Raw genomic sequence first — 17,123 nt, 5'->3', positions numbered from 1 at the left:
ATTCCACAGTGACCCTGAGCCGGGACAAGTTGACCAACATGACACGTGTCCACCTGGCCAACATGATCTGTGTCCACCTTGCCAACATAGTCCGTGTCCACACGGCCAACATGATCCGTGTCCACCCGGCCAACATGATCTGTGTCTACCTGGCCAACATGATCTGTGTTCACCTGGCCAACATTATCCGTGTCCAACTGCCCAGCAAGATCTGTGTCCATCTGGCCAACATTATCGTGTCCACCTGGCCAACATTATCGTGCCCACCTGCCCAAAATAATCTGTGTCCACCTGGCCAACATGATCTGTGTCCACCTGGCCAACATAATCCATGTCCACCTGGCCAACATAATCTGTGTCCACCTGGCCAACATAATCTGTGTCCACCTGGCCAACATTATCGTGTCCACCTGGCCAACATTATCGTGCCCACCTGGCCAACATAATCTGTGTCCACCTGGCCAACATGATCTGTGTCCACCTGGCCAACATAATCTGTGTCCACCTGGCCAACATTATCCATGTCCACCTGGCCAACATGATCTGTGTCCACCTGGCCAACATGATCCATGTCCACCTGGCCAACATGATCTGTGTCCACCTGGCCAACATAATCCATGTCCACCTGGCCAACATGATCCGTTTCCACCTGGCCAACATAATCTGTGTCCACCTGGCCAACATAATCTGTGTCCACCTGGCCAACATAATCCATGTCCACCTGGCCAACATGATCCGTTTCCACCTGGCCAACATAATCCATGTCCACCTGGCCAACATGATCTGTGTCCACCTGGCCAACATAATCTGTGTCCACCTGGCCAACATTATCCATGTCCACCTGGCCAACATGATCTGTGTCCACCTGGCCAACACAATCTGTGTCCACCTGGCCAACATAATCTGTGTCCACCTGGCCAACATAATCTGTGTCCACCTGGCCAACATGATCCGTGTCCACCTGGCCAACATGGTCTGTGTCCACCTGGCCAACATGATCTGTGTCCACCTGGCCAACATGATCTGTGTCCACCTGGCCAACATGATCTGTGACCACCTGGCCAACATAATCTGTGCCCACCTAGCCAACATTATCCTTGTCCACCTGACCAACATAATCTGTGTCCACTTGGCCAACATGGTTCTGGACCACCTGGCCAACATGGTCCTTGTCCAACTGGCCATTATGGTCCTTGTCCACCATGTCAATACTGTCCGCGTCCACCAGGTCAACATGTTCCATGTCCACCTGGACAGCATGGTCCTTGTCCACCTGGCCAACATGGTTTGTGTCCAGCTGTCCAACATGGTCCGTGTCCAGCTGGCCAACATGGTCCATGTCCTTCTGACCAATGCGGTCCGTGTCCACCATGTCTACGTGGTTTGTGTCCAGCTGGCCAACGTGGTCCGTGAACACCTGGCCAACATGGTCCATGTCCAACAGGCCAACATGGTACACTTTATTCCCTGGGTGAAGATGGATATTAATGATTACCATCACTATTTGAAAAAGAGGTGGTGACCTGACCAGCATTTCTTACTCAATCACCATCTCTAACAATGGGCTAACTGATTATTCACCTCACTGCTTCTTGTGGGTTTTTGGTGTACACAAAATGCCCACAATGTATAGCTGAATAAGAGTATTTAAATTTGAAAGCAATTCATTATTAGTTGAAATTCTACTGGAAATTCCCATCCTACAGATCCTACTCTTTCTCCAGAGTTCGACAGGTGTGCTGTGTTCACAGTGTGGAATTGGAGATTGGGGGAATCTAGCGGAGATTCATAGCATGTATGTGAAACACTGTTGGATCCTTCTGAGACATGAGATGGTATTTTATTTTCCTAAAATCATTTGTTTTTCTCTTTTGTAGCTCCGAGACCAGAAACGTGAGAGGGCTGAGATGGTAACAGACTTATTTTCATATAATTTTTGGTTTATCTCCTCACACTTATGTACACTTCCACACACTGGAGTTTGGTAACTCATACAGGGATACAGAATCACATGCTGGGATATGATCCCATATACTGGGGTACAATCCCACATACTGGAATATGGTATCACAAACTGAGATTGAAGTGGGGTATGGGCCCTTATACTGGGATATGGAATCATACACTAGGGTACGTTACACTTGATATTTTGGGGTTTTTTGAACATTACCCTAGCCCTAAAGTACTAAGAGCCACTTGAATGACTTTTTCAGTCAACAGTAGACTTTCACGGAACACCCTGTTCATCAACCCTTCAAGATTATTCCACTGAATTTATACTCCCATTTCTCATTATTCTCCCAAAATATTTTGCCTTGCACTTCTCCAAATTAAACTTCTTCTGCAACTGTCTGCCAATCCCTATAACCAACTAACCATAACTCTCGAACTAACCCTAACCGTAACCCCTAGCCCTAACCTACTAACCTCCGAGAACAGGAGATTTGATTGAGGTGTTCAAAATCATGAAGGGTTCAGGCAGCGTAGATAGGGAGAAACTGTTATCATTGGTGGAAGAGTCAAGAACCAGAGGACGCTGATTTATGGTGATTAGCAAGAGGCCCAACAATGGTTTGTGATGTTTTTACGCAGCGAGTGATTAGGATCAGGAATGGACTCCCTAAGAGCATTTTGGAGGCAGCTTCAAAAGGGAATTGGATTAGCACCTGAAGAGAAATAATTTGCACAGTACGGCTAAAGGCAGGGGAGGTTGGGAAGGGGTGAAACTAGCTGAGTTACTCTTGCAGAAAGTCGGCACCAATACACAAGGCCTAATGGCCTCTTTCTGTGATTTTGTAACCCTAATTCATTAACCCTCATTCTAATCCTAAACCTAATCCACTAACCTTCATCATAACCTTAACCCACTAACCCTAATCCAGTAATTCTAACTCACTAACCCTAACTTTAACCCTCAACCTAACCCCTAATCCTCACTCTAATCCAATAACCCTTATCCTAACCCTAAACCTTTCTTGCTATCATTCAGAATTCTATCCGGGCTGCTACAATTCTTCTTCTTACAACACCAGGTTAAAGTCCAACAGGTTTGTTTCAAACACTAGCTTTTGGAGCGCTGCTCCTTCCTCAGGTGAAGGAACAGTGCTCTGAAAGCCAGTGATTTGAAACAAACCTGTTGGACTTTAACCTGGTGTTGTAAGACTTCTTACTGTGCTCACCCCAGTCCAACGCCGGCATCTCCACATCACAATTCTTCTTGTTCAATATGCTTGAATTTTAACATAGTGACAGTGCTCCTATCTCTGGACCAGAAGCTTCGGGTTCAGGTTCAACACCAGGACTTGTTGGCAATGGAAGGACATAAAATGGTTCAACGGGCTCATAATTAGCTTGGGAATCTTTCCCCCTCTATTCCCCAAAAAGGGAAAAACAGTGTGCATGTTAAGATGTGCTTAAAAAAAAGACATATATTCTTTGAAATGTCTGAAAACCTTCTGACAATCCATGTACTCTACACCTCCTGTGTTCCCTTTATCTCTGAAACAGTCCAAAATAATTCTATTGGAAACATAAGAATATAGGAATTGATAAATGGAAAAAGACCACAGTCATTGAGTTTGAACGAAACCCCAAGTGAAGGAGACCTTTTGGGACCATGGATTCAAAGGCATCTATTTCTCTAAAACACACTAAACTCACCATACACATGTCTCAAATTACTCATATGCTGTGTTTCTGTGTGTTGTTCCATTTCTTTGTATCTCTGTTGAATAATCGCTGACTTAGATTGAGACTCCAGCTGTATTTTGAAAGCTAGTCTGCTGAAAATCTAACAATAAAACAATGATCCTTTTGATTAGGAACAAACAATGAGGGAAGTGGTGAATGTGGCTCACCTGGACATTCCTGCTGAGTTGGCGTCCTTACTCCAGGCCGCAGCAGGTATGCTTTTCCACTGGTTAACCTGTGATTTTCTACTTTGGTCTTTCCCTCTCTCTCTTTTCCTTTTCTGTTTTCTGTATTTTTGCACTCTTTCTCCCTTTCGCTCTCTGTATCTATGCCCTGATATTGGAATATTAACACCAGTGAATAATTCACTTGTGCACCTGACAGTTGTAAACAAAATAATCCAGGAGCATGATCTGGAAATTATGTAGTTCCATGAAAATCCTACCTTAAATGTCACAACATGTTGTACTCTTTACCCCAGGGTTCGATCCCGGCCCGGGTCACTGTCCGTGTGGAGTTTGCACATTCTCCCCACATCTGCGTGGGTCTCACCACCACAACCCAAAAAGATGGTGGGTAGGTGGTGGGCTAAATTGCCCCTTAATTGGGAAAAAAATAATTGGGTAATCTAAAATGTTTTAAAACTTTTATTGCTGCTGACTGATGCTTTTACTCCATGCTTTGCTCTCCAAGAGTTGTGGTATTTATTGTTTATTACCCAGAATCCATGAAATATAGCCCCCATTTTCTGACCAAGTCAAGTATGTAGAAAATATTGAGAAACCTACTGATGTCTAAATGTTATTTGTTTTCTTGCAGCTCTTAAAGAAAACCACAGCGATTGCATTATCCAGATTGAAACTCCAAAAGTGCAATCAGAGGAACAGCTGATAATGGCTCTCGATATCAACAACTATCCTTTTTCCAACTTTGTACGGACTAACTTCAAGGTAAACCTGCGTGGGACCCTCTCCTTATATAGCACATAAACGATTTGGAGGAGAGAACAGAGGGTGTTCCTTATGATGCTATTGTTGATGTCTTTGATTCTGCAGAAACACTTATTTGGCATGTTGACCACCCCGCTGGATCAAGCACTGACCCAATCAGAAGAGGATTTTAAGGAAGAAGCTGTTATGGTCTTCAAGCTGGTACGGTTCATTGGACTGACCATTAGCAAACTGTGTAATGTAACCACACGCTACTCTGGCAGCATCCCAGAGTATGATTGAGGGACCTACTCCCGGGCCCCTACTTGTGCTGCTCTGAAACAACTGGGGGTGAGTTTCCTCCCAAGTTTCCCTCTGCCGTTATGAGCTGTCCCACCTCATGTATTCTCACAAATGGCTGCAGCAGCAATTCGGCAATGTGGGGAAGTGCAGGCACTTACTGAGGACTTCCCTCCTGCCCCAATCCTCAGTTTTATTTGTATGGGCTCACAACACATGCTACCCGAAAGTCTTGATTAGAGTTTAGTCTGAACTCATTCCAGACATCATGAATGAAAATGAAAATGAAAATCGCTTATCGTCACAAGTAGGCTTGAAATGAAGTTACTGTGAAAAGCCCCTAGTCGCCACATTCCGGCGCCTGTTCGGAGAGGCTGGTACGGGAATCATTCAAGGATCTACGCAGTGCATAGAATGTGTTTCACAACCCTCAGCTTTTAAGCAGGTTCAGTTTGGGAGGATTCCACCTCGTTTCCATGTGAAATCAAGGCTCAGAATTTTCCCATTTCAGAATTAATTGATACAAAATTGACAGCCTTGCCGAGAGAGGTGATGGAGATAGTTTAAGTGGGAAGTGCAGTAAAAGGATACTCACAAAGTTAGGGTTAAGGTAAATTATTTGGGTAGAATAGTCTATGACCCACATGATATGGGGATGCTTGATGCCAAAACGTGGTCTCCAGAAGTAAATATTCCTCCTTTCGAAATCTCACCCTAGAACACAAGAGGAACAGATTCAAAGTTTGACGTGAAACACATTAGCAGAGCTCCTCTCAGTGGCCAGATGTAGTACTGAGCTATATAAATCCCAAATTAAACCCCTGCTCTAATGGTCTTGGCTAGAATGCTGATTATTGTGCTTTAATTGGCTTGGTATTCCTGGACGAAGGAGGAGAAAGGTCAATGCTCCCTTTAATTGATAACCTGCATGCAATTGTGTGAAATTGTCTGTGTGTATGTTGTATGTGTATATGTGTGAGGACAGAAATCAACATTTCTTGTTGGAAATTGTGTGTGTGATTGCATCTGTGAGTATTTATGCGTCTGCACATGGTTGCGTGCGTGTGCATTTGAGTACACTTATAAATATGTATGCATGTATGTGCGCATTTGTGTGCGTGTGTGTATGACTGACAGGTAAGAACAAGATCAGATTTCCGTATTCAACTAATCTTCTGAACTCACGGACTGGGCTCATGCACGGTTTGGGGATTAGAAGGAGGTGGCATTCATTCAACTAGTCCAGAGAGAGGAGAGGAGTTGCTGAGGGGAGCAGAGAAAACACCAGTGAGTGATGTGACATTGTACAAATGTACAGCATGTGAAGAGATAATGTTATGTTAAGCCCAGCCACTAGAGGGAGCTAAGGGACAGTACTATAAATTGCACTGGCTCTTAAACTAAGGGAAGGAGATTAGACTGGAGCTGACGAAGGTAAAATTCATAGTGGATTGCAGAGTTAGTTAAGATATAATAGCTATAATTAGTAGATAGAGATAGTGTTAGTGAGTGTAGTTTAATTCTTACATGTATGTTTGCTATTCAGAATAAGTGTTAAACTCAAATTTACTAGTGTTAATAAAATTAGTTTAGTTCTTCAAAAAAGATATCTTTGTGATCACTATACCTTCCATCCTGGAAACCCCTCACAAAGATTACCACAAGTGAGATGCCTCACGGTATCTGCTCTTTGCCATTTCATTTCTCCTCCACTGCAAGAAGCTGACACTGTTCCTCTTACAGATAATGAGATTCATGGGCGATCCCCAACTCAATGGGGCTCAAGAAGTCCTCTTTGGTGATTACATAGTCCAGATTGGGCTGGCTAACCTTAGTCTGCGAGACGAAATCCTTGCTCAACTAGCCAATCAAGTGTGGAGAAACCCCAATGATAAGAATGCAGAAAGAGGCTGGCTCTTATTGGCTACCTGCCTCAGTTGTTTTGCTCCCTCTTCCAAGATGGAAAAGTACCTGCTGAAGTGAGTATAATGTCAAAAAGGTAGGGAGGGCAGTGAGGGAATGGTGATGGTGGGGTCTGGGCTGTGAGCATTGGGCCAGGGTTTTGCATGAAACATGTTCAAATCTGGAGCATGATCCTGTCATATTTTTGATTTTGTTCAGCCTTCTGTTTTCCTTTTTAAATGCATTGTTAAAATTTTTAGGCTTATGCCAGATATTTTACTTGGGTTCAGCATCAAGAACAATTCTAGTAGAACAGACTCCACAGCCCCCATGACATCGAGCGAGCCTTCATTTGACCGATATCCAGTTCACAAGTAGCAAGACCAAGGGATAAAGCAGAGACCATTGCTGCTATATCCCAGCTCCCTGCAGCTTACCATGTGATTTTTCTGTGTAGCTGTTATGAAGATGGAAGCATACCATTAGGTTGCGATAAAGGAAATGTATTTATCATTATACGGGTAAGGAAATAGCACTTAGTTCAAGCAGTGACTGGGTAGGGAGGAAAATCACCTCCCGATCAGCCACCACCCTCCACACCACCCCCCTCCCACTCACTCCCGCTTTCACCTCCCATCACCCCTTCCTCCAATGACTCTCCCTCACCAATTCTCTTCCATGCTTACTCTCCACCCTCCCAATACCGGGGTAACTTGAACAACATCTGCAGGAGCTGGAGATTGAGTGCAGCCTGACGTTTCATCCTGTTACACAATAATCAGGCAGACTCTGGAATCATCCTCGAGTGCGGTTGGTCTAGATATGGGGAAGCTGAAAGATTATATGTGATGGTGGGAGGTTAAAAATGAACCATGCCCGTACGACATTGTCCTCCTCTTCCTCCAACAGGTTTGTGTCGGATCACGCTTACAATGGGTTTAAGTCTGTGTGTCAACACAAGCTTATGCAGGCAATGCGAAAGGCCAAGTACGGCCCTGAGGGAGCCAGAAGCTACCCACCATGTCTGCTGGAGTGGACAGGCAATGAGAGGAAAGGAAACATTGCATTAGAAGTCTCCTGCTTTGATGGTGAGCACAGGTCCTCCCAATCGTATAGGGTCACTTTATCTTGTCCAGCGCTCCTTGCACAGGAATTAAACAACAGAGTTTAATTGGGATTGAACTTGTTTGGGGAAAACAAATTTGCAAATCCAGCTCTCCGAGTATAGATCCCCACCTCAGGGGATAACCTGTTCCCTACCACTCTATTCTCCCTCAAACAACCTCTCTGGTTACAAAGTCAGAATCCTTGATCAACATGTGAACTGGAGAGGATAAGGCATCAGCAACTGCTCAACGCTGCAACAGAGTTATAGAACGTTCCGGCAGAGTGTCAGGCCACTCTGCCCATCATGTCTATGCTAGTGCTTTTCTTCACTTGAGCCACCCAGTTTAATCACAATCCCCCTCTGAATCCCCAAATAATAGAATAGTACATGCAGTGTAACAACACTCTCCCCCTCATTCACGGTACATTTTGATATCTCACCCAGTTTATTACCACCCTCCTGCACACTCCCTGTACCTTTTATTACCCATTCAATCTAATCTACCTCTTCTCTCACTCCCCAAACCCTTTAATTTCCCAGTCAGTTGAATCCAGCCCTCCCTCTCACTCCATATACCTTTTAATACCCCAACCAGTCTCATCCAATTCTTGTGCTCAATTCTTGGATTATCCAATATTCTTCTCAAATGTGCCAGAGAATTATTTGAAACATTCGTTGTTTACTGAACTCTTACTTCAAAGCATTGAATAAATATTTCCCTCTCTGGTCAGGTATTTCCCAGGCGCTCCACGGACAGCTGGCACTGTCAAATCTTAACCATCCTCTGTTTCAAAATGTTTTTTAATAACCTCTCTCAAATCTATTGGTAATGATTTTAAATTGAGTAAAGCCCAGCTACCTACGCACTGACCAGTGAAAACACTTTATCATATCCAAATCTCTCATTATTCTGAGCTGCTATCTGACTTAAATAAAAGATATAAATTAGAACACAAATGACAGTGAAGTAAATAACTCCCTTTATCTTGTGTCTGCAGGTGTGAGATTCCTGTGCCCAGTGAATTCCTGGACCACAGGAGAGGAGCTGGGACAAGACATTCTGCGACACAGGTAATGTAAGAAGGAGGTTGCAGGGCAGCTGCTGATGGTGACATTTTGGTGACGTAGGATTTATATTCTGTAACGGTGCCCCAAATATCCCTTGACAAAACTGCATGCAGCTACTCACAGGCAAACATGCTTAGTGAATAAATGGGCCATGGGTACAGGGAGCGTGCAGGAGAGTGACAGTAAACTGAGTCAAAATGAGTAAAAATGGTGGCGCAGTGCTAATGTCACTGGACTAGGAATCCTGACACCCACGCTAATGATCTGTGGGTCATGGGTTCAAATCCCACCACCGCAGCTGGTGAAATTTAAATTCAATTAATAAAATCTGGACTATAAAGTCATAAAATAAGCCATCTGGTTCACTAATGCCACGTAGGGAAGGAAATCTGCCATCCATCCCTAGTCTGGTCTACATGTGAATCCAGACCCATAGCAATGTGGTTGACTGCCCTCTGAAATGGCCCCAGCAAGGGCAATTAGGGATAGGCAGCAAATGCTGGCCGTGCCAGTGTTGCCCACATCCCAGGAATGAATTCATTTTTCAAAACACACACATAAAAACGCATGTGGAGAAACACAGTCAGACACGTTCAGAGAAACACGCACAGTACACACAACGCACAGAAACAGACATACATAGACAGATATACGTACACCTGTAAATGCCGTCACAAACAGTTACACACACATAGATACAAACAAACACGCACGCACCCATGACCCATGTGTGCACACTCGAGTAATAATGTTAAGTGTTATTCTAGGGGTGTGACAGAAGGCTGGCGAGGTTGGTCGGTGGCAAGAAAGAGGAACGGTGAATGGGCCGAGCTAGGAGGCCATGACTACCCAATGGACCTCATATCCGACCTGGAACGCATGACAGATTTCCCAAGGCAGAAATCCTACTTCATCATTTCCTCTGAGGAAAAGACAAGAAACCAGAAGAACAGAAATGTGTAGGTATTCATGGCTCTGTTTGTTCTGGGATTATGGGTGGGATTTAGCCTCCTTGATGCTGGCATTCACCTGCAGGTTGCGCTATTCCTGGTAACACATTTTCTGTCCATTCATTTTAATGACTACAGAATTGGAAACTTTGAAACTTCAGCAGACTGACGATCTGTTCTGAGTTCTATGATCTGTCTTTAGGTAACTAGCCAGGCAGCATTAGGACTGATATTGTAATATGTCAATAAGTAAGCAGTGCCCACTGATAGGGCGGCCTGGCTGTAAAGGAAATCAGGCGATTTGCAGAGTGACCCTGAATGGCTCCAGAGCTCTTTATGATCATGAGGTTCCCAAAGATTCCACACCCCCTGGGAAGCCGGGCTACCTGATTGCCAGCTGGAGCTGGGTAGTATTGCCAGATGCCTCATTAGTAACTTGTCTTTGTTCCCGAGCAGTGTCTTTGGCCATGGTTTCGACTCAGATGACGATATTCCCTCCCCTCCCGTCACACAGGCCCCCATCTTAATGCCAAGCTCAACCGGACACCTTTCAGGATCCGTTAGACCAGGTGAGATTGTTTACTGCGAGTTTTTCGATTGAGATTCGTGAAATTTCTGAGAAGTTGCTACCTCAAAGCCGAAACTGAAGCATTAATAATTTTCCGAAATTTCATGGATAAAAGTTTGAACTGTGGCGATTCCTGTTCCTGGTGATTCTTACTTGAGCCAATTCCTGCTCCTGGCTATTATTATTCTTGTGATTCCTTTTGGACTTTTTGTCTTTGTGTTTTTGGTAGATTCCAGTGGCTTCAATGAACATCGCTCTCAAAAAGGACTCGATCACTATCTTGATAGCCTGTTTGATCCTGTTTTATCGTATGAAAATGGGGTATGGAAATTCAGGCATGTTCTTAAAGGAAATGTGTCAGTAAGATAAGATGTATCCCTCCAAAAAGTAGTGCTGCATTGTTGAGAATTCAAAGATGAGTAAAAAGGAAGATTCCAGAACTCGGTTAAGATGCTAGGGTTAGAGAAAATTAAGAATCCTCTAACAAGATTCAAGATTAGAAAGAATTTTATCCTGAAGATTAGGGGTTGAATGGATCGGACTCTGAGCAAGAATAAATAAGTTACACCTGTGAAAAAAGAGCTGAATGAATATGTGATGCAAATAGGACCACGGGTTAGAGGGGTAAGTACCTGCCAAAATAATTGATGTTGTTGGGAGCACAGAACCATGGAGGCTTATAGCACAAAGAGCACCGAAGACTGTCCACTGTGTCTAACTCTGATCTTAAAATTTATATTTTGGGGGTTGGGACATTCTCTTTCACTTGTGTGCTCTATTACTGGAGTTTCTATGGATCCTCAGCTGGCATTATCCTGGTTGAGTGACCAATCCCTGTGGAAATTCACCTCTACTTCGTTACTCCTGTACACAACACCCACATCTGCAGAGCAGGAGAGTGTGGCAGTTCTTGAGGCAGTGGAATCATGGAGATAGAAGAGTGGAAATCACCAAGGTGATCAGGTTTGATCAGTATTCTGGAGGGTGTTTATTTATATAGTAATAGACTTCAGATTTCAGATTTCTAGCGCCGCACTAATCTTTTTTTAAAGTATATTTATTGGGATTTTACATTTTAGAAATTGACACAGCAAAGTTACAAGACAATACCATACACAAAAAACAGGATACCAGCCAAGGTGCCAGGCCTTGCCAAGCCCAGAACCACCCAAAAAGAAAACTCAGACAGTTATGTCCCCAGGACCTCCCACACGACCCCAAAACCCACACCCTGCCGAGTCTGCACCCACCCAACCCCACCCAGGGCAATGCACCACCCCCACTCACACAAGGAGGGAAAGGATCCTAGCCAGGAGAGGATCCCAGTCCTGGAGAAGAAGAACCGTCAAGACACCCATCAATAGGGCATCGTGGGAGGGAGGACTGGTCCTCCTCCACCCGCCACCCGAGAATCCCCTCCCATTCCACCGCACACAAGATCTGAACCAGGAGCCGCACAATGCTCGGCCAGATTTTTAAAAAAGAAACCACTTGGAGGGGGCACCCAACCCGCTCACGGTAACCACCATCATATAAAGGATATCCAGGGCCACTTTCATGTCCAATCCTCCCGCACGAATACCAATCCCACTTCAACATACTCTAATACAGCCAAACTTAAATTCAAATCCAAAAGTAAAAAGAAAAACCCGAAACAGATTAGCTCTAACCGAGGGGAATATCCTCACGGTAGCACAGTGGTTAGCACAGTTGCTTCACAGCTTCAGGGTCCCAGGTTCGATTCCTGGCTGGGTCACTGTCTGCACGTTCGCCCCGTGTCTGCGTGAGTTTCCTCCGGGTGCTCCCGTTTCCTCCCACAGTCCAAAGATGTGCAGGTTTGGTAGATTGCCTTAGTGTCCAAAAAAGATTAGGTAGGCTTACTGGGTTACGGGGATGGGGTGGGCTTAAGTGGGGTGCCCTTTCAAAGGATCAATGCAGACTCAATGGGCCAAATGGCCTCCTTCTGCACTGTAAATTCTATCCTCAAAAATAGCAAGGGCAAACTAACCCTACGGGCCCGACCTTCCTTCCCTCATCCAGCTGCAGCTCCACTACTCTTCCTTTTAAATGAGACAGGGTTATCACACACTATCAGATATAATTGTAATTGGGAGAGAAACTTTGCACAAATCTCATTTTTTATTTGCTGAATCAGGAAACCAATGATACAGACCATATTTCACAGTCCCCGGTAGGAAAAAGATAGCATTAAGAAAACAACAAAAGTGAGCACGGTGGCACAGTGGTTAGCACTGCAGCCCCACGGTGCCGAGGACCCGGGTTCGATCCCAACTCCAGGTCACAGTCCATGTGGACATTCTCACCGTGTCTGCGTGGGTCTCAGCCCAATAATCCAAAAAATTGTGCAGGGTGGGGGAATTGGCCAGGCTAGCCCCTTAATTGGAAAAAAGAATTGGGTACTCTAAAATTAAAAAAAAGAAAACAACAACATGATCAACAGGGAGTAATGTTCAGGTTAACAGATGAGCTGCATAAAGACATCCGGATAAGGACATCTTCCCGGTCACATGAAGAAAGCAAAAGCCAAGAATAAAGAAGGATTAACGAGCACTCTTCAGGATCTCTCATGGATTCGGACGATCGAAGCACAAGACATCATGACTTCCGCCATGCCATCTCACCAACACCCAGGTGGTCTAGCGCCAAGGCCTCTGGCCAGGGGTGATGCATTCAGAAAAAACATGGTTTCTGTTCCACTTTTAGCAGTGAATCCAGTCCAGGTTTTCACACCAACCCCTTTAGATTTTCTTTGTATTGATTGTTGTGCAAATTGCTCACAATTGCTTTAACTCTTAACTCCCAGACTGTATTAAAATGACATCAAATGTTTCATCTACTTGTGAAGCCTGCTGTCCCACTTTAAATCTACTTACTACAATTGTCTTTTTAACTTGGAACATTTTTTTAACTCTTCCTTGAATTCTTCTGAACAGACTGCACGGTGGCACAGTGGTTATAGCACTGTTGCCTCATGGCCCGAGGACTCCGGTTCAATCCCAGCCCCAGGTCACTATCTGTTTGGAGTTTGCACATTCTCCCCGTGTCCGTGTGGGTCTCACCCCCACAACAGAAAAAGATGTGCAGGGTAGGTGAATTGGTCAAACTAAATTGCCCCTTAATTGGAATAAAAGAATTGGGTACTCTAAATTAAGAAAAAAATAATTCTTCTGAGCAATACCTTGGTCTCTGTTCATTTAATGTGTTGAATGTAAAAATGGATATATTTCATATTTGTGGCAGTAATGTTATTACAAATCCTTGGTTTAAAATACAGATAGGCAGTATGTCTGTTTTGGCTGTAATTAAGGAGTCATAAAAGGTGAGGTCATGATTAATTACAACCACTTTTTTGGTTACATGATTAATTACAACCACTTCCTTGACTAATGGACCATTATTATGATCGCTGGAGAATCCCCGAAGAGAAGATAATTTATAAGGGGTTGCATTTAGCCATAGTTAAGCAGGTCATGTGACATCTTAGTGGGAAACATGATGTAATTAATGGGCGGGGCCAGGTCAGTTTGCAGTTTGCCATAGGACTTGAGTCTGACAAGACAAAAGGATTTTAAGTCGAATAGCAGTTTTTTTTCCAAATGCTAGGTTGAGCAGAAGTGCACTAGCTCTACTCCTGAAAAGTTCTCTCTCTCCAAAGGTCTCTGCACAACTATGCAAGTAATCTGTTTGTTAACTTTATTTATAAATGGCATTTGAACTGTATTAGGTTGCTTAATTGGAGTTAGTAGCAGGTATAGATAGTAAGTTTAGGTTTCTCCTTGTATTTAAGAACTGTTTAACGGATAATTATAATAGTTGGGCAGCATGGTAGCATTGTGGATAGCACAATTGCTTCGCAGCTCCAGGGTCCCAGGTTCGATTCCGGCTTGGGTCACTGTCTGTGCGGAGTCTGCACATCCTCCCCGTGTGGACGTGGGTTTCCTCCGGGTGCTCCGGTTTCCTCCCACAGCCCAAAGATGTGCAGGTTAGGTGGATTGGCCATGCTAAATTGCCCTTAGTGTCCAAAATTGCCCTTAGTATTGGGTGGGGTTGCTGGGTTGTGGGGATAGGGTGGAGGTGTTGACCTTGGGTGGGGTGGTCTTTCCAAGGGCCGGTGCAGACTCGATGGGCCGAATGGCCTCCTTCTGCATTGTAAATTCTATGATAATCTATGATCTATAATACTATTTTCTTTGATGTTAATGTGGTTAATTTTGCATTTAAATTAAAGGTTGTCTCAACATAAAAGAAACCTATTGGTCAGGGTTATTACTCCTGGGGTGAAGTATCCTTTTCTCACAGTTTTACAAATTAAATACAACTACTTGCGATTATTGTCTGGTATCCTAACATTAACTCCAGATCTTGGACACTCTTCCTGTCCAAACTCCCTGGTTGTCTGGATTATATCCTGTACTTTAGGAAGCTTGCCTAGGAATCCAGTCCTATCCAGTCTTTCTTCCGGCAGAGTTGCGAGATGTTCATTCTCTGAGATCCTGTCTCCAACTGCTCCCAAATGACCAAAATTAAAACTTTAAAGCTTTTTACCTTACAAGAACCTCAGGCTGTTAAGCAATGCCCACATATTATAACTTTTATTTATTCTTCACACTGTAGCCCTCTCAAGCTGTAAGTGATTTCAAAAATCCCACTTTTTACAGCAAATGCACGCTAAAGAATTTGATTATACTGGAGGAAGGAACAAAGGGAAATTACTGGAATCTATTAAGGAGGCTATAGCAGGGCACTTTGTGTAGTTGTAAGTGAATTGGGATAGTTCTTTCCAGGGATACAGAGGGAGGTAAGGTGGTCATGGAAGGAGGTGTGGGTGAAGAATGGTACAAAAGCCATGCTCAGAGATGGCCTTATTCATGATTGATAAGATAGGACTGCAAGATTCATGTTTTGATGTTGTGTGTGTGGTTTCATTTACTAGTGGGGTTTTGTTACGTTGTGAAGGTTCATCAACTTAGTGGAGTTTCCTTAAGTTATGAAGTTTTGATATGATGTGGGGACTTACTAACTAGTTGGGTTAATAAGTTTGTGGTGTGGGATTTCACTAGTACCGTTTTGTTAAGCTGTGGGTATGGTTATCCTGTGGGGTTTTATTAACCAATGGCCTTTTGTTAAGCTATGGAGAACATTTTGTTGGGGTTTCATTCAGTTGCTGCCTTGAGTAGAGTTTTTTTTTAACGTTAGTTAAGTTGCTGGGTTTTAAATAACATTGCTTATGGAATTTGTTAATTCTGCAATTAGTTAAGCAGTGGGTTTCATCGAGTGGCATGTTTTGATTAAAAGCAATTTTTTCTCCGATTTGAAGGATTTGGAACGATCCTCCTTATTGTCAGCCCGAATGAAGGGAGGTGGGAAAGTGGGAGCAGGCAATGGGGACGATGCTCCGCTGAACCCTGTGAAATCCATGGAAATCCCTGGAGCACATCAAGGTCAGTATTTGTGGGGCTCTTTGATACGAGCTTTCTACTGTCTGGCAAAAATTATTTGTGGTCCCGTTAGTTCATTGTGATCGGGGTCAAGTGACTTTTATTTCCTGTAAATAGTACTAACTCACATTACTGCTGACCTGACAGCTTTTGTCAGCCATCAGTGAATCCCATTACTGTCCATTAGGACAAAGGGAGGAAAGGAAAAAGACCCAAAGCTCTTTATTGAGGACCCACAGGCACTTAAAAGACAACTGCCCCCTTTTGCATTCCTATCCTAATATTCAGACCTATTCTCAGCAGCATTCCCTTTCCCAGGTCCATTTCTACTCCCAGGCCCATTCCCAGTTGTTAAGAATACCTGGATAAAAAGGAAGGACAAGAAAATGCAAAAAGAAATTTCAGGTCTAGAGAAAAGGTTGTTGATTAGAATCTATTTATATATTTATCGATTGATTGATTGATTTGTTTAGTTAGTTAGTTAGTTATCCCAATTATGGGCCAATTTAACGTGGCCAATCCACCTGCCCTACGCATCTTTGGGTTGTGGGGGTTGTGGTGATGTGCATCAATGTAAATGCATGTAGGCCAAATAGACACGAGAGGGAGCACCAGAAACATCACACACACTCAGCCAATAGATCAGTTAGATAGGAGACGACCAATGGACATTCACGATACACAAGGAGGTGACACGACCACGGGGGGCATTACACCAACCCATACATAAAGGACACCACACACATGATCTGCCTCTTTCCAGTGGAGACAGTCAGTGAGAACAGACACAGGGTTGATTCAATATTACACCCACCACGTGGATTGCAGCAACTGGTTAGTCAGTCTGGGTAGCTATAGTAGGATTAGCAGTGGTGTCGAACCCGAGCAATAGAAGTTTAAATAGTTTAATAAACGTGTTGAAGTTATCTCCACGTCTGAACCTTCCTTTGTCAAGTGCACCACAAGGAAGCCGCTTATGTTACACCTAGAACATAACAAATCAGGGGTGAGGCCCAGGCAGACATGGAGAGAATGTGCAAGCTCCATACGGACGGTGGCCTGGGGCCATGATCGAACCCGGGTCCTCGACGTCGTGAGGCAGCAGTGCTAATCACTGCGCCACCGTGCCACCCCGTTGATTAGAATTTA

The 17,123-nt window shown here is 44.0% G+C and overlaps 1 protein-coding gene across 1 annotated transcript in view; it reads left to right on the top strand.

Moving 5' to 3' along the window:
- Positions 1 to 17,123, top strand: part of myo15aa (myosin XVAa) — a 198,675-nt gene that overhangs the window by 79,516 nt on the left and 102,036 nt on the right. The window contains exons 23-33 of the mRNA XM_072481241.1: positions 1,878 to 1,910; positions 3,822 to 3,903; positions 4,510 to 4,640; positions 4,746 to 4,841; positions 6,663 to 6,898; positions 7,731 to 7,909; positions 8,928 to 9,000; positions 9,765 to 9,956; positions 10,404 to 10,516; positions 10,745 to 10,836; positions 15,854 to 15,977. Coding sequence (XP_072337342.1) covers positions 1,878 to 1,910; positions 3,822 to 3,903; positions 4,510 to 4,640; positions 4,746 to 4,841; positions 6,663 to 6,898; positions 7,731 to 7,909; positions 8,928 to 9,000; positions 9,765 to 9,956; positions 10,404 to 10,516; positions 10,745 to 10,836; positions 15,854 to 15,977 — 1,351 coding nt within the window. The remainder of the gene's footprint in view (positions 1 to 1,877; positions 1,911 to 3,821; positions 3,904 to 4,509; positions 4,641 to 4,745; positions 4,842 to 6,662; positions 6,899 to 7,730; positions 7,910 to 8,927; positions 9,001 to 9,764; positions 9,957 to 10,403; positions 10,517 to 10,744; positions 10,837 to 15,853; positions 15,978 to 17,123) is intronic.

The sequence above is a fragment of the Scyliorhinus torazame genome, chromosome 17 (assembly GCF_047496885.1).
Source record: "Scyliorhinus torazame isolate Kashiwa2021f chromosome 17, sScyTor2.1, whole genome shotgun sequence".
Classification (NCBI taxonomy): domain Eukaryota; kingdom Metazoa; phylum Chordata; class Chondrichthyes; order Carcharhiniformes; family Scyliorhinidae; genus Scyliorhinus; species Scyliorhinus torazame.
This window is presented reverse-complemented; position numbering and strand designations above follow the sequence as displayed.